This window comes from Vipera berus, assembly GCF_964194415.1.
Source record: "Vipera berus genome assembly, chromosome: 5".
Taxonomy (NCBI): domain Eukaryota; kingdom Metazoa; phylum Chordata; class Lepidosauria; order Squamata; family Viperidae; genus Vipera; species Vipera berus.
The window spans coordinates 41,685,564-41,706,462 of record NC_138207.1 but is presented as its reverse complement, the minus strand read 5'-3'; the positions used below and the strand labels follow the sequence as shown (position 1 = coordinate 41,706,462).

Below are 20,899 nucleotides of genomic sequence, written 5' to 3'. Positions count from 1 at the left end.
AAATAAGGAAATAAGAATTTATAACATCAAAGCAACCGAAGCATTCAGATCTGCCGGCTGTTAGGATAAATACGAAGCCGCCCACCTTCTTCGGGAGCGCGCACCTTCTGGGGCCGCCTCTTCGGGAGCTGCTTAGTCCCGCCCACGGCGTGCTCCCGTCAAAAACAGCGCGCGTGCACGGCAATGGGCGGGCCGGACGCGTATCTCCCGGGGTTGTTTTCCGGTCTTGGAAAGTAAGGGTGAGGGAGCCGAAGAGGCTCGGGCGAGAGGTGGCGGCTTCCTTGCTTGTTTTAGTCGCCATGGGTTTCTTGCGGCGCTTGTTTCTGCTTTGCCTCCCCTTGTTCCTCTCGACTCTGAATACCATGGTCCTGGGCACTTTGGCGACCGCTGGGCAAGGAAGTAAGAAGAGACCCCGGACCTGCCGTGGGACAAGGGCGGTGGAGGCGGCCGGGGGATTGTTTGCCAATGTTGTCGGAGCAGTTGCGAGGCTCTTGTGCAGTTTGTGCAGCCGCTTCGGCTTCTCTTCAGCTTTGATTCTGAGCTTAAAAAGCAAAGAGAGCACCGGGCATACTTTGGAGAATGGGGGCGGAGAGGGGAATACGGCGCCAGTCTTGTGGGCTGTTTGCTATGATATGGGTGTCTGGATAAGAAAGCAGGCGAAAAAGAAACCTGTAACTCAGGGGTCTTCAAACTTGGCCCTTTTATGACTTGTGGACTTCAACTCCCAGAATTCCTCAGCCAGCTTTGCAAAGCTGGCTGAGGAATTCTGGGAGTTGAAGTCCACAAGTCATAAAAGGGCCAAGTTTGAAGACCCCTGCTGTAACTCAAGGGTGGACAACCACCACCTCTGGCTCTGCAAGAGGTTGAACTAACGCTCTGAGCTTGACTCATAATTTGAAATTAATGGGAGATGCATTTTGTCAGCACCTGTAAAATTAGATATTTCTACTCCAGAGTACTGATGTTTAATCTGTTACTTAGCTATTGAATTGATTTAAACGTTTTTATTGTATTCCAACATTCTTTCCCTTTTCCAATTTTTGAAATTCAAAAAACTATGAAAGTGCCCCATAACACAACAGTATTAAAACGTAATACCCATTTTTCCATTGTATATAGGAGATGCAAAGTATGTTGTTTCAAAACATTTATACCGATTAATATTTCAACTGTAATTAAAACTGAATATATAGTTCCCGGAACTCACTGGAGCTTTCTTTTGAGTATAGGGTAAATAGGACTGCAATCTGAGATGGCTTTAATTTGATGATAACTCTAGACCAGAGGTCCCCAATCCTCTGGCCATGGCCTGTTAGGATCCGGGCTGCACAACTGGAGGTGAATGGTGGGCAAGCAAGTGAAACCAAAACCATCCCCCCTCCTGGTCGTTGGAAAAATTGTTTTCCACAAAACCAGTCCTTGTTGCCAAAAAGGTTGCAGACCACTGTTCTAGGCAATCCAAAAAGGGAATTGTGAATGTATGTGTCTTCGTATGCCTTTGAGTTAGTGTTGCTTCCTGGTGACTGCCTGTACAAGTTTCTGTAGTTTCTTTGGAAAGTGTTTGCGAAAGTGGGTTGCCATTGCCAGTTTCCTAGCTCTGAGAAAGAGTGATTAGCCCAAAGTCATCCAGCTGAGTCCATGCCTCAGATGGGGCTAGAACACTTTCTGGATTCTAGCCTGGTGCCTATACAAAACTGCCTTTCAAAATGGGATATAGCACTGATATAATAATTTACATCTAATCCTATTGGTCTGCATTCCTTGGACACAAATTCTGGGCATTTGAGTTTAACATTTAATTTGCATAAAATAGGATGGTGATGTAACCCTGTCGGTATTACTTTTAAATGAAATGTCTGACCCCATAGTATATGCAACCACCAGAAAGCCTAAAGCATTATGTGAAAGCCTTGATTCTAAAACTATTTTCTTATATTTGAATAAAGTACATGTAACATGTTAAGAATTGTATAAGACTATGTGAGAGCCAGTTTGTTGTAAGTTATGGCTAGAAACCAGGAGACCACGAGTTCTAGTGTTGCCTTAGGCACAAAACCAGCTGATGATCTTGGGCTAGTCATTTTCTCTGAGCCCTAGGAAGGAGGCAGGGAAAACCACTCTGATCTTTGCCAAGAAAACTAGGGGGACTTCTCCAGAAAGTCTCTGAGAATCGAACATAATTAAATGGAAAAAAGACTGCTTAGGTCTTTGATCTTAAAGTTGATGCTACATGTGAATATATAAGTCAGTTGGGAGGCTGCATAGTAGAATTAGAAGCATAATGTATCTCCTATTTACTTGCTTCATGTATCCAATAGATCAGGGGTGTCAAATTCGCAACATCATGTGTCATGTTGTGACATAATGTGACTTTTTTCCCAATGCCGGCAATGGGGTGGGCACAGTTTTGGCATGACGCATTCGGCCCATGGGCCAGCAGTTTGACACCCCTGCAATAGAACATAGTTGGTGCTCAGTGTATCATTCACACACACAATTGATAGGTCTTTATCATTGATAGAACCTGTAGGTGATAGGTTTAGGTACTGCTTTTGTAGAAGAGAGGCTTAACAGCTACCTTTAAGGTATAAAAACAATGTGTTGGATGTTGACTTACTGTTTTCTCTCCAAACAAGAAGTAAGCTATTATTACAGACAAATAGCTATGATTCTGGACATTTAGTCTCAAAGGATCCAGCTTTATATCTGATTGCAAAACAAAACAAAATCAGGAGGAAAGCTGGGAAAATGAAGAGATTAACTTAATTATTAATTAACTTATTTTCACAGTGGGGTGCCAGAAGTACACAAATAAAACTTGTGAAGAATGCCTGAAAAATGTCACAGTAAGTAACACAATTAGTAAACATCTGTTCTCTAAATAAAATCCTGATCTAACTTGCTTCATGCAGTGATTTCAAGGGCAGCCTAATCTAGAGCCATTCAGATAATTCTGATTTATATAACAAGTTCCTGTGTTATAAACTACCAAAACTAGTGTCATAAAAATTATTTCTGCATGTGATATAGGATATATGTACATATTTACTCAGCTTCCTGATTAGGATATCATATGACTGTGTAGATAGTGGGCTTTTGAAATAGAACCAGGTGGCTATATCTATATATTTTATTTAAGACTGGGAATGGTAACAGTAGAAAAAAGAGAATTCTTTATGTATTTTATTTTGTTTAAAAATGTGATGTTAAATTTCAAGAAAATACTGCAATTTCCTTTCTTGTACTGCTATAATGCTCTGAAAAACATTCACAACCTATTTCAAACTGTTGCTAAATTCTTTTTAGAAACAGTTTGAATCGTATAATTATAGAACCTAAGCTAATGCTAAAGAGTGAGGAAGGAAGATTTCCTCTTGAAAGTTAGATATTAATTATACAGAAATGGTATATTACTAATGAATGCAATTCAGATTCATACATCAGATTCTTCAGTATGATGCCTAGGGATATCAATGTGCTTGCAGATATCTTCCTTGGTGCTAGATGAGTTCCCCATTCCATCTGACTTTATATCGTTGCTAATACTTATAACAACAATAGGATGAAAAGCTCCAGCTTTCATTATCATAATTTCCAAGAATGCCTTGAGGTTACAGATAATTTAATAGTTTGAGTCATAAGATGGTGAAATGCTGCTCAGCCATAAAATGTCTACTCCATTTATCTGTTTGCACAATGGTTTGGCTATTGTAAAAAAACAACAACACACAACCCAAGTTTGTCATGCAAAAGAAAGCTAAGTACATCTGTCTTATTTCTGGTTTAGGTTTATGCTTTCTACTTAAAAAGGATTTCTAAAAGGAAAATCAAAATGGTGCAAAAGTAATCTTACTGAGTAATTAGCCTAACTACATTTATATGTATATAAATGTATATTTATGTGTATTCTAATTTGGAAATTGGACCCATTGGACTTTATTGGGTACTGAACGTTTCAATTCTTGAGCTGTTAAATTACTAGTGGGCCCCGAAAGGTCTCCTGCTTTGCTCTGCAGAATATGCAGCTGCACTGGTGAAGCTACCTTCTTTTTAGATGAACAGAGTAAGAACGTATGCATTTGAGAAGCTACCTTGTTCTTGCTGCCGCTTTGTGATAATCATCTGAAAGGGAGAATGAATTATAGCATCTATTCTTCACAACCTTGTTGTGTACATTCCAGGAGAAGAAATGTTTGACATGGCACAGGATACTCAGGTCTGAATTTTGGTTCCCATCTGGTTGGAGTTCATAGAAGTTGTAGTCTAAAATTAAATATTAGTATTCTGTTGCATGATTTGTCTAGATTAATGTTTTGGGAAGGTTTCGTTCTTCTAAGCCTGCTGTTTGTCTGTACTAAATCTCATAATTGTTTTTAGGCTGATATTCTGGAAGTCCATTTCTACCCATTTGTGTGAAAGACAAAGTTAAAAATAGGAAAATGAGAGAATGAGTAATCATAAACAACATTTTGTCTTAGATAGGTTGGAAGGGTGGCAAAAAAGAAGAATAAAATGCAAGACATCAGCATGGGAAAGAGTCAGATGCATGACATGACAGAGCTCACTTTTTAATCAACTAATCTGTCAGTTAAGCCTGTCTGTACGTTTGCAAGTTAAAGTTCTTAAATGAAGCATTTCTAAAGCCCTTGATGCCAGATTAGGACAAAAGTGTTATTCAGTTCTGGAACTTAATTGGACTTGCTGTACCCCATGGGCACAAAATACTTGTACTGATTAACAGAAATCCTGCTTATCCGAAGAGTTTGTATCAAACTGTTTAAATGCTATTCATAAGTTTTTACCTGTTTGTTTCTCTGTTCTTTACTCTGCAAATGTTCTTGTTTATAAATTTTAGTATCTTTTTCATAATACTAGTGCATAATGTTTTTCAGAGACCACTTGTATGCTCCTTTTTTCTTTAAAATTCTGATTTGGATTTTTTTCTTTAATTCTCTTGGCATATTATGTGCTAAATTCAGCATTTTGATAAGCATTGCTAAATTGGTTTAATGAATAGCCTCCTGTTTTCTTCATGGGCAACCAAATGTTTCTAAAAGTAAAGGACAGAAACTGTGCTAGTCATTCTTGCTAATGACCTGTGGCAGGACCTGGATGAGGACCATGACCCTATACCAGGGGTAGGCAACCTCGGCTCTTTTATGACTCATGGACTTCAACTCCCAGAATTCCTGAGCTAGCATGGGAGTTGGGAGTTGAAGTCCATGAGTCATAAAAGAGCCGAGGTTGCCTACCCCTGCCCTATACTGTTAGATTTCTTGGCAGTCTTTAATAGCCTCAAAAATATCATCCTTCTGGATGCCTGGACTGAAAGGGATGGGAATTTGGAACACTGTTTAATGGTGGCTCTGCTCTTTCCTGAATGGACGTTCTCAGTTAGATGGTGAGAATGAAAGGTTGAGCCATTGTGCATCATCATCATCATCATCATCATTATCATCATCATCATCATCATCATCATTATTATTATTATTATTATTATTATTATTATTATTATTATTATTATTTAAATTTATATGCCGCCCTTCTCCCTAAGGACTCAGGGCGGCTCACAACAATAAAAAATTAAAAAACATAGAATACAGAGATTAAAAAAGAATTACACAATAAATAAAGAAATAAAGGACAATTTAAGCTGATAAAAACCAAATTTAAAAAACCATGATCAGTCCAGGCCCGCTTGTTGGAACAACCATGTCTTCAGGTCGTGGCAGAAGGATCGAAGGTCATTTCATTCAGTATGAAATGCCACAATGCTTGATTCTTTTATTTCATTGAGCCCTTTGGTCCGGCTAGTGGACCACTGATGACTGTTCTTATCTAATAAAGATCGCTCATCCTTTGTCACAGTTTGGATAATTTATTGTTACTTATGCCATCTAGAAACTCCAGTTATAGCAAAGATAGCAATCTACCTACATGCATTGATAACTTGTTGTTGCCATATAAAATTAGTTCCATGATTACCAGTTAATTTTCCAGTGTAATTCAAGGTGCTGGTGATAGTCCATACGATTCTACATAGCTTGAATCCTGAGCATCTCCCAGAGTACTTACCTGAAATAAAATCTTCTCAAGGCATGCCAGCAGAGAGTATGTACTAAGGGTTCCCAATCACACATGGCAGGACTTAGAAGTGACCATTTTCTGCTGAAGCTCCCCTATTATAGAATGTCTTGCCACCAGAAATGGGCCTTTGGCTCTCATTCTTAATACATAGGAAGCTGGTTAAAAACTTTTTTTAAAAAAAGAGAATATCTGAGCTAAATGCCATATTATGGTGATGACAGTTGTGATTCATTATTATTGTATTGATAAAAAATTTATTGTACTATTTTCATTATTCTTTGACTTGCATGCTGCTTCAAGGCATGTGACATAAGCAATACCCCCTCAAAAGTTTGTAATGCATAATAAGGTACAGATTCACTTATTGACTTCTGCAATCTCTTAGCTTGCGTTATTTAATCACATTTTTTTCTTGCAGTGTTTATGGTGCAGCAGCAGCAAAAAATGCATCGAGTATCCTGTTCGGAATATCCTCCCTCCACGTTCTCTTTGTGAGCTAAGCTTTGCACGCTGGGGCGTATGTTGGGGTAAATTCACTCTAGAAATTTTCTTTTAGTTGTCATTAGCATGCTACATTTCAGACAATATCGTTCCTCCCGCAAATATTTCATATTACTATAAACTCTTGTAGGATTAACTTTTTAACAAGCTTACAGTTACTTTGCAACACGTACAGTTCAAATTACCGTGGCTTTCAAGATGATAGGAAGAGAACCTCTTTTAGTATCAGCCATCAGTATCTCCCAGTTGTGTCATATAAATATTTAATAGATTAAAAATTGATCAGTTGCTAATCAGTATAAATATTAAGCCTGTGCTGATTGCACAAAGAGTTGCAAACAAAGTCAGTTTGGTGTAGTGATAAAAGTACAGGTCTAGAAACCAGGAGACTGAGTTCTTTTCCTGCCTAAGGCATGAAAGGTACCTGGATGACTTTGGACCATTCACACACACTCATCTCACAGGATTGCTATTATGGAGAAAATAGGAGGAGGAAAGATTGTTAGATATGTTCGCCACCTTGAGTTATTTATAAAGTAATAAAGGCAGAATAAAAATCTAATAAATAGACAGGGTATAACTGTATTGTAGAAGGTATAACAATACAGGTATAACTGTATTGTAGAAGGGACGCGGTGGCTCAGTGGGTTAGGACGCTGAGCTTGTCGATCAGAAGGTCGGCAGTTTGGCGGGTCGAATCCCGAGTGCCACGTAACAGAGTGAGCGCCTGTTACTCGTCCCAGCTTCTGCCAACCTAGCAGTTCGAAAGCACGTAAAAATGCAAGTAGAAAAATAGGGACCACTACGGTGGGAAGGTAACAGCGTTCCGTGCGCCTTTGGCGTCTAGTCATGCCAGCCACATGACCACGGATACGTCCTCGGACAAGCGCTGGCTCTTTGGCTTTGAAACGGAGATGAGCACCGGCCCCTAGAGTCGGAAACGACTAGCATGCATGTGCGGGGGAACCTTTACCTTTACCTTTAACTGTAGTGTATCATTCTCTGCTTGATTGCAGCATTTGGTAACTAGAAAATATACAGCTTCTAATTTTTAAAATTTGTATTCATGACTATGAGAGTTAAAATTTTTTGGAGTGGTAATCTCAGTGGCAGGTAATCCCCCCATTTTAACTCTTACAGTCATGAATATGAACTTTCAAATTTCATATTCATGACTACGAATGTTAAAGTATTGGTGGGAGGAAATCAGCCACCACTGAAACTAAATATATTCAATTTTTTTTTTACTGCAGGGGGCTTTAATTTGCTCCTTCGTAACTCATTTGTATGAAACTGCTCTAATGTATATAGGTTCCTTATGATATAAGCTTTCAATCTTTGCTTGGAATAATTTATCTTTTTAAATAAACAATTAGGGCTCTAAATTGATTAAATGAATACTTCTTTGACAATTAGGGCGCTAACTTTTTTTTATTTAAATATTTCAGTGAATTTTGAAGCACTGATCATTGCCATGTCTGTAGTGGGAGGAATAATCCTTATCACACTTTTCATCTGTTGCTGTTACTGCTGCAGGAAAAAAAAGAACAGAAAGCAAGTATCAAATGATTTTTGGTGAATTTTATATTAGAATAGCAATCTATTTTAATATAGTTTTTATTAAATACATTTTTAAAAGAATAAAAATACAAATTTTGAAAGAGGAGTAATAAGTAAAAAAAGACATGAAAAATAGCAATAGCACTTAGATTTATACCTGCTTCATACTACTTTACAACACTCTCTAAACATTTACAGAATCAGCACATTGCCCCTAACAATCTGAGTCCTCATTTTACTAAATCTGGAAGGATGGAAGGCTGAATCAACCTTGAGCCGGTCATGATTGAACTCCTGGCAGTAGGCAGAGTCAGTCTGCAATACTGCATTCCAACCATTGTGCCACCATGGCTCCTCCTTAAATTACAAAGAAGTAGATAAAAATTATAATCTTCTCTCTGTCTCTGTCTCTGTCTCTGTCTCTGTCTCTGTCTCTCTCTCTCTCTCTCTCTCTCTCTCTCTAAGGCTATCATCTAAAATTGCTTTTTTTCCTTGTCTCTTTTGGGAGAGCTTCTTTTGTTATATAAAATGTCCCCTCATAAAAGCTGTACTTGCACCCCTAATCATCTTTATGTCTGTACCTTTAGTAAGATTATTAAAAATTATTTTGTTTTTTATTCATTTCTGAAACAATGTTTCATTTAACCTCCCTCTGAAAGGATCAATTTTCTTTTTAAGTGCTAAAGGCACTGGGTTGTGTCTGAAAAAGTCCTTTGGCAGTATCTCCACTTTGTAAACACTAGTAGCTAAATTCTTAGATATCTAACATTTCAATTCTTGAAAAAAAAATCTACAGGTAGTCCTCAACTTACGACCACAATTGAACCCAAAATTTATGTTGCTAAGTGAAACATTTGTTAAGTAACTATTACCCCATTTTACGACCTTTCTTGCCACAGTTTTATAAATGAATCACTGCAGTTGCTAAGTTAGTCACACGATTGTTAAGTGAATCTGGCTTCCCCATTAACTTTGCTTGTCAGAAGGTTGCAAAAGCTGATCACATGACCCCAGGACACACATGACCCCAGGACATTCGAACGGTCATAAATATGAACTAGTTGCCAAGCATCTGAATTTTGATCATGTGACCATAGGGATGCTGCAAAGGTCGTAAGTATGAAAAATGGTCATGTCACTTTTTTCAGCACTGTTGTAACTTCAGTCACTAAATGAACTGTTGTAAGTTGAGGATTACTTGCACTGTATATCTTTGGGGGAAAAAGTATATTCTTTTGCACCACCATTTTTGTATCTCCATGCATCCATAAGTTCTAAATTGTCCATTATATTTTTTTTTAAAAAAACCTCTTGGTAATTTACCTTGGGTCATTTTAATATCTTTCTCAAAAATTCAGTCTTTTTGTGGACACATTACTCCATTCCAATCTCCCATTATAAACCAGCTTTCATATAGTAAGTCTATTGGTTTATCCATAAGACCTTTTGTAAAATGCTATTTTAGCCTGATTTGGAGCATAAATTCCCATTATTGGAGTCTTGGTCCCATGCAAATAGCTTCAACCCCACATATTTACCATAATTATCAGTCATTATTCTGGTTGTAATTAGGGGTTTATATATAAACTATTTCTCTTTTTGGCTCCTGGTGAAATAAATTCTTTACTCATGTTTTTGCAACTCAAATATTTTGTATCCTTTTTTCTTATATGCATTTCTCTGAACAAATTACAGAATAACAAATTTGGAAGGGAGTTCCTTCTAGTTCAACCCCCTGCTTAAGTAGGAGATCATACCATTTCAGACAAATGACTGTCCAATCTCTTCTTAAAAACCTCCAGTGATGCAGTACCCACAACTTTTGAAGGCAAGCGGTTTCACTGATTAATTGTTCTAACTATCAAGAAATGTCTCCTTATTTCTAGGTTGCTTTTCTCCTTAATTAGTTTCCATCTATTGCTTCTAATTCTACCTTCAGGGGCTTTGGAGAATAGGTTGACCTCCTCTTCTTTGTGGCAGCCCCCTAGATATTGATAGACACTGCTATCAGGTCACACTAATCTGTCTTTTCATTAAACTTATCCAATTTCTGCAACCGTATTTTATATGTCATAAAATGTTCATACATTTTAGTTCCAGTCGCTTTATCATCTTTGTTGTTTTCGCCTGCACTCTTTCTAGAGTCTCATTTTTATATTGCGGTGACCAAAATTGGATATAATATTCCAAGTGTGGTCTTACCAAGGCATTATAAAGTGGTACTAACGCTTCACGTGATCTTGAATTTATGCCTTACATCTTGTTTCAATTTTTTTTATAATGAAATAATTTTCTTCCTTTTTGAGGAGCATTTGCTCCATATATACTCCACATTAGGCATTTAAAGAGAGCCAGTTTGGTTTAATGGTGAAGGCACCAGGCTAGAAACCAGGAGGCTGTGAGTTCTAATCCTGCCTTTGGCATAAAAACCAGCTGGTTGACTGGGCTATCATTCTCTCTCAATCCACAATATTAGGCTCAGTCAATCAAACTGTCATAATTAACGGATCAACATTCTGTTGATCTGAAAAAAGCAGATCTTGCACTTCCAGGAAAAACATTAGGAAGAAAAAAATAGGAATTTAAAATCCACATATGCCAGAAACTTAGAAATATCAATACCTGTAGCACCTAACATGCTGATCTTCTCCTTATTTTCTTGTGGCTGTTGTCTGGGCTCCTATCACTTCCATTTACGTTTTTTCCATTTCCCTTTGAATTTTAATTCTAGGAATTCTTTTGGACTGAATTCATTTAAATCTGTGTTCAAAAGAGAAGATCACTTTTTCCAACTTATCCCAGCGAAGTGGTATATTTACTGTTTGAACTTGTCAGTAAAAATAAAATACTCTATTGTTCAGTAATCTGATTCTGATTGGGATTTGTTTAAGTATAGTCATAATCTGCATTATTAATCTATCTGGAAGTAAAAAGTGGCTGTAAAATGTGATCACTAGTCTTCCTCCTAACAAAGTGCACACTAATATCTCTTGGTACATTTCTTATTTTTGCAAATTGCATGTTGATTCTATACACTTTGGAGTAATTCCTTTTTTATGCCTCTATATCATTTGCATCCCATTCAGAAAAAATTCTTAACGGCTGAACATCTGACTGATCTCCAATGTCTTCTCCAAATCCTGTGGAACTGCTCTAAATCTCAAGCAAAATTATTTTTATCTCATTCCTATAATGCTGAATTGTCTTAAGTTCTTTTCCTTCTCTCTTTATTCTGTTTTTGTTTCTAAAATTAAATTTTAGTTTCTAAAATTTTCACTTTATCGTTAATGTAACTTTTCTCATAGGTTTTCCTATTGATTCTTCAATTTTTTTGATAACTTCTTCCTTCATCTCTTCTTTACAAACCTTTCTCCCATTTCTTCCACTTTAAAAATAACTAGCTCTTTTTAAACATATTTTACAGATTCAGGTATCTGCTTTTCCACCTGATCAATCATCTTTTGTAATATTTCTGGAGTAATCTCTATTTTGTATCAGTTGCTCCAACAATCTTTCCCAAGGCTTGCAACTTTTTTGGTGGTTGCAAAAATTAAAAGTGTATCAATTATGAAGATGAAAATAAAATGGCAAGCTACACACACACACACACACACACACCCTTTGCCTTTTCTATACCCTTAAGGTTTTAGGTCAGTCTATTTGTCTATATTTTTAAATGACACAGTTGATCTCACATTACACTTATCACCATGTTTTGTAAATTCCACTGCCTTTTATCTTTGATGTTCAACAATCTTCATTTCCACAAAGATCTGGAAACCTGGTCTATTTATTTAATCAATTCCAAATAGCACCAAAAGCACTTTCATCAGAATATTAATCTTTTTACATTTGTACCATTCCCTTTGTCCATTTATGTCTTTCTAAATCAAAATCTCTTTGTTTTGTTTTAAACTCTTCAAAATATTGTTTTCCTTTTTGCTTTATTTCCTGTAATTTGGAAGGAATGCTGACTCCTGTTTTCTCTGTCCTGCTGATTTCAGAGACTTTTCCAACTGTAAATTTATTGTATCTGAAAGTGATTAAGAAAGTGTTTCCAAAGAATTGCCTGCCAGACATCACCACCATTCATCCCCCCCCCAGTGCCATTTCTGTTCCTTCAGAGACATCTGTCTAGCCATGGAATCTCACCCAGATGCCATCATGGCAGTCTATTTTTGCTTAATTTTTTAATGGTTTGATGAGTTCATAATATGGAATAATGACACACTGCAGTCTGTTTTCAATAATCTTATTTTAAACAGGGCCGATAAAGAGGATGAAAAGGATGCCAGGGAAAGAGAGCAAAGGAGGGTTCGGCAGGAAGAAAGGTGCGTTCCTTCTAGTTTATGGATGCCAGTCAGGCTTGCTTTTTCTAGTCTTTGGTCATTCCATGCCAATCAAGAAATAAGGCTTGCTTCACAATTGGATGTTTTCTTGAAATTTTGCACAGATACAATAAATAGGAATGTGCACAAAAAAGGAAATGTTTTTGCTTTCTGAATGAAGCAAACTTACTGTGATTGAATGTTTGTCCAAACTGTTTCCCATTTGACCAAAGCAAAACATGTAACAGTTTCTGATAAGACAAAATCCAGAGTGGTTGTATGAATTGGAAAAGGCAAGGCTGCTCCCCTCCTCTACTTCTGCACTCCTCCTGTGCCTCAACCTGCCTGCCAATTTTCCCAGCACCTTTCTTCCCTATAGCTGCAGCTTCATTTGAATCCAGACATGATTCACTTACTCATCTTTACCCTTCCTACCTTCCCAGCCATTGCTGATGTCCCTGCCTTTATCCCACCGTTTATCATTCTGGAAGATATTTGTGTAGAACACCAGGCACAGATGTTTCAATCCAGCCATACAAGAGGAAAATAGAAATGTACTCATGCAGCAACTCTCAAAGTAGTCAACTCGTCACATGCAGAGAAATGTTGATCAATTCATCTAATAGATCTTGAGCTCATGCCACTGACTTATGCTCTGGACTTTTTAAAATACTGCAAAAAAAAAAGCAAGTGGGACACATAACCTTAATTTAGGTCCCAGAAGAATTTTTAATAATAGTGTAATAAATAAGATCTCACTGTAGGAGTCCAAGATGTCCAAGATGAATTATCTGAAAATTCCATATTAGATTAACTGCATATGTGTGTGGTAATATATCTGCAAATCTGCCAGAATAATCAGTGCAAATCCTATATCTTTTTACACCTAGATAGTAATAAATGAAGTTTGGAAATGTAGAGTTTTTTTTAAAAAAAGCAAAATTCTTGCATAAAGGATTCTACATTAGCCAAAGTATTTGTGGACTTTAAAAAGAGATCTGTAAGCTGGGTATAAAGCACCTCCTTTTCCAAACACATCTTTTAGGGGAAATTACCTTAATATAGATAAGTCTCACTTCCATTTTTTTAATGATTTGGACACAAATGTAATTTTTTTATTTAGCATTAGGGATGTACAGAATGTAAAATGCTTAGAACAAGCAATATGGAATGGTCTATATTTGGACTGAAATTGTGGAAGTAGTTTTGTGTTGATCAGACTAAATGAGACTTTTATTAAATCTCTGCATTATATGCATTCACCCAATAATTTTCATTACATTATTTTGATGCTTGGCTGGAACATTTTTTTCCTCTGTTACTAGCGTGTGGAGAGGTTTTCTGGTAATTGTCAAGAATATCTTATAATTCTAACCAATTATATTTTTATTTATTTATTTTTGTTATTTCCCAGATAAATGGTAATTTATTTGGACTTCCTTCTCTTCTTTCCATAAAATAACATGCTTGATCTTTCATACAGGAGAGCAGAGATGAAATCTAGACATGATGAAATCCGGAAAAAATATGGTAATGTGTACTATATTTTACATCTTTTTAAAGTAAAGCCTTTGTTACAAAGCCATTTTTTGTAATAAAATACAGGGGTGAGATAAACTATCTTATATCATGATCTTTTTGTTACAAAGAATGTTGTTTATTATATTGGTGGTCTCTGATTATAAAGCCCCAAAATAGTTTTCAGGACTATATTCTTCCTTTCATGATTGATGCTTCTTTTTCTTTTTTTATTGAAAAGTTTTATAAAAATTACAATATTATCCCCCCCAACCCACCCTTGACCCCCCCTCCCCCCACTTCCCAGAGCTGATTACAGGGTTACAAATATATAATAATCATAGTTTAACTTCAGGGACTGTAATTTAATCATAGTTTTAACTGATTTTAATTTTGTATGTTATGTATTTTAATTTTCCCTGTAAACCACCCTGAGTCCTACGGGAATAGGGCGGTATATAAATTTAAATAATAAATAAATAAATAAATAAATATAAATAACCAAATACATAATACGCTTTAACTCCCTATAACATAAATACAAGCAAACAAAAAATATCCAAATTATTAAACAATACTAATACTAAATATAATAACAATCTAAAATTTACTCGTAAGCTAAATTGAATTTCTTAGTCCCATTTTTATCCTGGATATAATCTATCCATCTTCTCCAAACCGAAATGTACCTTTCTTGTGAATGATCCTTCAAGTAAGCAGAAATCTTAGCCATTTCTGCTAAGTTTGACACTTTAAGCATCCATTCTTCTATGGAAGGCAAGCAATCCTTCTTCCAATATTGCCCTACCAATACCCTTGCAGCAGTTATCAAATTCAACATTAAATTAATTTCTTTAGTATCACAATCTGTAATAACACCCAATAAAAATAACTGTGGAGTGAACTTTATCTTTCTCTTAAAAATCTTTTGAATGTTCCACCAAATTTTAATCCAAAAAGCTTTTATATTTCTACAAGTCCACCAGATATGAAAATAAGTAGCATCTAAGCTACCACATCTCCAGCATTTAGACTGTAAATTAGGATACATACAAGACAACTTTTTAGGGTCCAAATGCCACCTATAAAACATTTTATAAAAATTTTCTCTTAAATTTTGGGCCTGAGTAAATTTTACATTTCTAACCCAAATTACCTCCCATATATCCAATGGAATCGATTCATGAATATTTTGGGCCCACTTTACCATACAATCTTTAACTAGTTCCATTTCCGAGTCCAATTCTATTAAAGCATTATAAATTCTCTTTATATGTGCTCGGTTTTGGTCTTTGATCTGTTTTACCAAATTTTCATCCGTTAATGTACCGGTAATGCCAACCTTCTGATCTAACTTCCACCTAGCTTGCAATTGAGTATACTGGAACCAGGACTGTACAATATTTTCTTGTTTTAACTCACCTAACGACTTTAATTGCCAATCACTCCCTACCAATCTAAGTAATTCCTTATAAGAAGTCATATCCAAATTTACACCCATGGATACACTATCGCATGTCCAGGAATTCCCCAGATTGGTGTTTTATAATTTAACTTATAATAATACTTTTTCCAGACACGCAATAGAGCACTTCTTAAAATATGAGATTTAAAAGCCTTATCAACTTTTTTATCATAAATTAAATATGCATGCCACCCATAAAGTAAATCCCATCCCTCAAGATAAAGTATACTTTTGTTTGTTAAATTAAGCCAATCACTAACCAGTGTTAAAACCACCGCATCATAGTATAATTTCAAATTTGGCACCTTAAGTCCTCCTCTTTCCTGTGCGTCTTGTAAAATCTTAAGTTTAACTCTTGGTTTTTTTCCCCACCCAGATAAATTTATTAATACCCTTCTGCCAATCATCCAAATTAACATCTTTTTTCAAAATAGGTATCATTTGAAACAAAAAAAGAAACTTTGGTAAAACATTCATTTTAACAGCTGCAATTTTCCACAACAAAGATAATTGTAATTTCTTCCAATTATTTAAATCCTTTTGTACTTTAAACCATAACATCTCATAATTATTCTTATATAATTTCGCATTAGAAGCTGTGATATATACTCCCAAATATTTAACCTTTTTCACTATTTCAAAACCTGTCAATTTTACTAACATTTCCTTTTCATTCATGGTCATATTTTTAGCTAATATATTAGTCTTATTGTTATTTACCTTAAACCCAGAGACTTTCCCATATTGAATTATAATTTCCATCAAATCTATAACCGATTGAATCGGTTGTGATAGTGTAACAACCAAGTCATCTGCAAATGTCCTTAGCGTGACTGATACTTCTTGACTCCTGCCTCTAAAGTTGAATTTGAAAAGGGGTGGAGGAAAACAATTGCATGAATGGTGAATACAGACTGGTTTCAGTATTTGTGTTTCAGTAATTGTGATATGGACTTTGAAGTGTTGTTTAGTGTCTTATCTAAAGAATGTAGAACATATTTCATATACGTATTAGCCAATATTCAGAAATAAAATACATGGTAGTTTCTCTGCAACTGAAAATGCATGTATTTGAGAAAGCAATTTTACGCAGTAGATATAGATAGCTTAACTGTAATAAATTATAACAATTATTGAAATAATTGAAGTTGCTAATTTGAAGGTGTTGACTAATTTCTTTTTTCTTACTGTACCATATCACATCTGCAATCTGAATGTTAAATATTGACTATTGTAGGCTCAGGGATAGTACAGATTCAAGCAAAACGCAGTCCCATTTTCATTGGAAAATGTTCTTTATTGCAATAATAAAAAGATATACCACAAGCTTATACTTTACATGAAATTTCGGTAGTTTTATTTTTTTCTATCTTATTCTTACTTTTTTATGTAATACCTACAAGTTACTATGGCCTTATTTTATCTTGATATTCTTATTTTTAATCTATGTTATAATTTTGTTTTACATGTTAGTCTGTTTTCTGTTTTGAATTCCTGTATTTCTGTAACCTGTTTTGCTTTTTAATCTGTGTCTTTCTACTTATAATTAATATTTTAATAACTTTAGATCTGTCTTCTCTGTCCTACTTTAATCTTTAAGGCCATTTCTGCTATAAGTTCTTCATACTTTATTCCTTTCCCTGCAAAACCACTTGTTTGTTGATTCCAGCGAACGCACTGCTGTCTTCTCTTCTGGCCTCATGTGCTAGCAGCTGGCAAAGATCTACTGCTGGCTAGAGACCAGGATATTGTACAGCTGCCTCTTATTCCATGATCTGTCCCCAGTCCTTAGTGCTACCTCCCCACTCAATGTATGTGGCATCTTTTTTTTCTGCTCCTTGGTTGCTGCCTCAGTGCAGTAATCTTTCACTGTCCTTGCATGCCTGTATCTGCATTCCTAATTATTTCTGGCTACTATGCTATGTTTAAGGTTCTTTAAACTCTGTTTCTGGCAGTTGTATCACATTGTGGTCTTCATTTTTAGTAATTGGCAACTAATTCTGTTTCCTCTTTTCGGTCATCAGAATGGACCAGATAGGAATGTGTTATCCTTCTCTGTAGCTAGAAATCAGGAATTAAAATTTCTTCTTGTCCTTTGGAGGAAACCTCTCTCTTTAGCTTCTGTTCCACTTCCTTTTAAACTACCATTAATATTTGTAATGTTCTAAAAATGTATTCTTTTTCTTTTAGGTTTGTTTAAAGAGGAAAATCCATATGCCAAATTTGAAAATAACTAAGTCTTCTTTTGAAATACCCCAAATATCATCTGGAAGTGCTGTCTATATAACATACAGCTGTGAAAAAAGATATGTACATTATATGCTTTAATTGCAAATAGAAAAATGATCTTAAGGCAAGATGGAGCTGACCATAAGTACAGTGACTGATAAAGACTGAGATTAACGAACAAACCAACATACCTCTAAAACTCTGGAGGCTGTAATATATTCATGTTATTTTTTTCTAGTTATTAAGCAGATGCTTGTGCTACTATAATATTTTGCTTCTTGTGCATTATTCAATTGCCAGCCAAGTCCTAAGCCAAATTTATTGATGAATAGGAACAGGATGGTGCACATACTGTATCCTTTTCTTCTGTGATCAACAGTTTAAGACATTCTAATATTAATAGTAGAAATAAGACAAGGTTTTAAAGATCTTTGTATATACTTAGAAATTTCCTATACAAAAAATATCATACACTTTAATAGATTCTCTGGCAAAAGTAACTAAATTATTCCAGAAAGAAATTGCTCTCAAAATACATTTGTCATGGAATTCTAAGGGTCTGCACTTTTATAAATTGATTCTATATTTCTTTGCAAAATATGTATAGTCCTTTGTTTTGTGCCTTAAAAAAATCTACCAGAGAAGTCGTTAAACTGAATGTTAATAAGAGCGTAATGTTGCTTTAAATTTTATACTGGCATTCATTTAGCCATATGCATTTAAACTGTAAAGGTTCAGTTGCATTCAGTCTTCTTGAATTACTTTAATATTGTAATACAAATTTGCCAAACCCTTTAATGTATGTGTATCATATTCTATCCTTATGTATCCAAATGGTAACCTATTGTATAATGTCTGAAAGAGTGTCCTTTATAACTACAATGTAAATTTATGTACTTTTAAGTCTTATTGATAAAATCTTTTGGCTTAATGCAATAGTCTGTTTTCGGGCAATTCTACATTTGGTGTCTTATGCACTGGAGGGTAAACATTTTTATTTTTTTCTGAAGGCATATCAAGACTAAGAAAAATTGATTTTGTAATATTTAATGTTAATTGGAAGAGTGAAATAATTATCTTGAATTTATTTTGAATAACTTTTAAAAAAAGAAAGGGTACTTATAATTTACATATTTTTCCCTGAGTATTTTTACTTGAACTCTTTACCTATGTGAGAAATGAATGAAAGAAAATAAAACACCAGCGAAGAATTTGGTGAAGAATATGGAACATTAGCTTTAATTTTTCATATGAAGAAGTTAAATAAAATGTTCATGCCCTGAAATATTTAGTATTCTGTAGTCCTATGAATATTGTGTTGTCCATTGCACAGTAACTACAATTCCTTTGAAATGCTTTCTTATATTTACTCTTCAGATGACTGTTTTATAAAAGTCCAAGTGAAGCTTCTCTAGAACTTTCCCTGCTTAAATATATATATTTACAAAAGATAGAACACTGTATTACAAAAACTTTTATGCAATTCGTTTGCCACATTAAGTTTAATAGTAAAAAATGTAAAATATTTGGCTAACTGAATGAAAGAAATTAAGATTTTAAAATCTCTTCTAATAACCTTCAGAACTCTCTTGAGCTTAAAATGAGAACTTGCATTTGAATGCAGTATTAGACACTGCCTAAGAACATTCTCATGAACTTACCTAATAGAAGTTAACACTGAAATTCCTCTTAAGATATATATTAATCTTGATGCAAAATTCATCTTAATATACTGGAATTATTAATCAGTTCATTAATGTTAAGGATTTCAAAGGATGTTTGACAACATTATCTGGATTTTGGTGATCATAAACACTAGCCTTAGTTCTCTTTGGAGATCATAAAGATCAGTCTTGGCATTTGCTAACAAAGGTAATCAGTGCCCTCTTGTGTAATTCTAGGTTACTGTTCTCTTTTTTGATCCTACATATCCTTCTACAAAACTGTATTCTTCCCTAAATTGTACCCTGATTGTGCTTCCATTTGGACTAGAAATGTCATATTTTCTGTAGAAGACATCTGGGTGGGTTGGCTACTGTTGGAACTCCACAGCTTATGTAAAGATTGTAAAAAAATTATTTTAAGCAAGTACATTTTTAAACTTATTTTTAATGGTATTCCAGATCACCTAGCTGTAGCAAAATGTGCATTAAATACTTGAGATATGAAAAACACTGTAGAAACACCTTTTATAAAGATATTTCTATCAGAATTCTAGATTGATAAGATATAAAAAGTATAACATGATATATATGTGCAGGTGCTTGGAAATAATAGCCACTAAAAGTATTAAATCAGTGACTTAGAATTAATTTCTTGCTGTTTCTTTACCACTATAAAATAAAGATTTTAGTGACTGACTTAATGAAACTTGGATGCCTTCTAAAGAAACACAAGGAACATGCCTTTACACATTTTTCTTCTGTGAATATGCTTGCCATTGTGCTTAAATTAGGAAATAACTTCCTTAAAATCAAACTTAGTACCATATTTGCAAAGAATACTACAAACAATTATATACTGGCAATGAACAATAGAAAGTAGAAGGGGTAATTGTAAAATTTAAATGCATATTTTTTTTAAAAAATATTGCAGTTAAATTAAGAAAATGGCCAGTCTTTACCTTCTCTGGTTTATTTTCTGTGAATGCATGCGTCCTTATACAGATTCATTACTTCTCACATTTTCAGAAAAGGAAATTTCTGCATATTTTGAGGGGCAATTTAATATAGACTAGTTCCTTTAGCTCATGCCTTCTGCCAATTTATCCAGAGAACTGTATTAAATTGTACCTCATCCCATTTGCAATCTATGAAGATAAATCTGCAAGTTCAAGTTCCATAGGGAAATAATTTTATTGCTTCAAGTAGGATTGTCTTATTGCTCATCTTATTTCCTGCTTTTTAAAGATATGTAGGAAAAGCTTTAACCTTCAAAGAACAAAAGACTTAAAAGTAATACTGAAGAGGTCATGCGTGTAGTGCCACAGGTGGCTGAATTCACACATGGTAAGCCATAAACCATTGTTTTTTTTAACTAGTGCCACCCTTCATGTAACACTCAAAACAAAATCCTGCATATTGAGTCTAGGTTCATAATTAGTGTATCATGAGACTACAATCTATATGGCTTAGAGCAGAGATGGGGAACCTTGGCCCTTTTATGACTTGTGGACTTCAACTCCCAGAATTCCTGACTCATTCATGCTCAG

At 35.0% G+C, this 20,899-nt stretch overlaps 1 protein-coding gene across 1 annotated transcript; it reads left to right on the top strand.

Annotated features, from left to right (window-relative positions):
* Positions 1-226: 226 nt before the first annotated feature.
* PTTG1IP (PTTG1 interacting protein) lies at positions 227-19,982 on the top strand. Its single transcript, XM_081329811.1, has 7 exons — positions 227-399; positions 2,791-2,846; positions 6,506-6,614; positions 8,037-8,142; positions 12,414-12,479; positions 13,960-14,006; positions 17,650-19,982. Exons 1-7 carry the CDS (start codon positions 300-302, stop codon positions 17,694-17,696), a joined length of 531 nt encoding a protein of 176 aa, XP_081185937.1. The 5' UTR covers positions 227-299; the 3' UTR covers positions 17,697-19,982.
* The last annotated feature ends 917 nt before the right edge of the window (positions 19,983-20,899 follow it).

Coding starts and splice junctions, on each gene's coding strand:
- PTTG1IP (XM_081329811.1), top strand. CDS start 300: ATGGGTTTCTTGCGGCGCTTGTTTCTGCTTTGCCTCCCCTTGTTCCTC. Junction 2,847..6,505: donor AATGCCTGAAAAATGTCACA/GTAAGTAACACA, acceptor TTTTTCTTGCAG/TGTTTATGGTGCAGCAGCAG. Junction 6,615..8,036: donor ACGCTGGGGCGTATGTTGGG/GTAAATTCACTC, acceptor TAAATATTTCAG/TGAATTTTGAAGCACTGATC.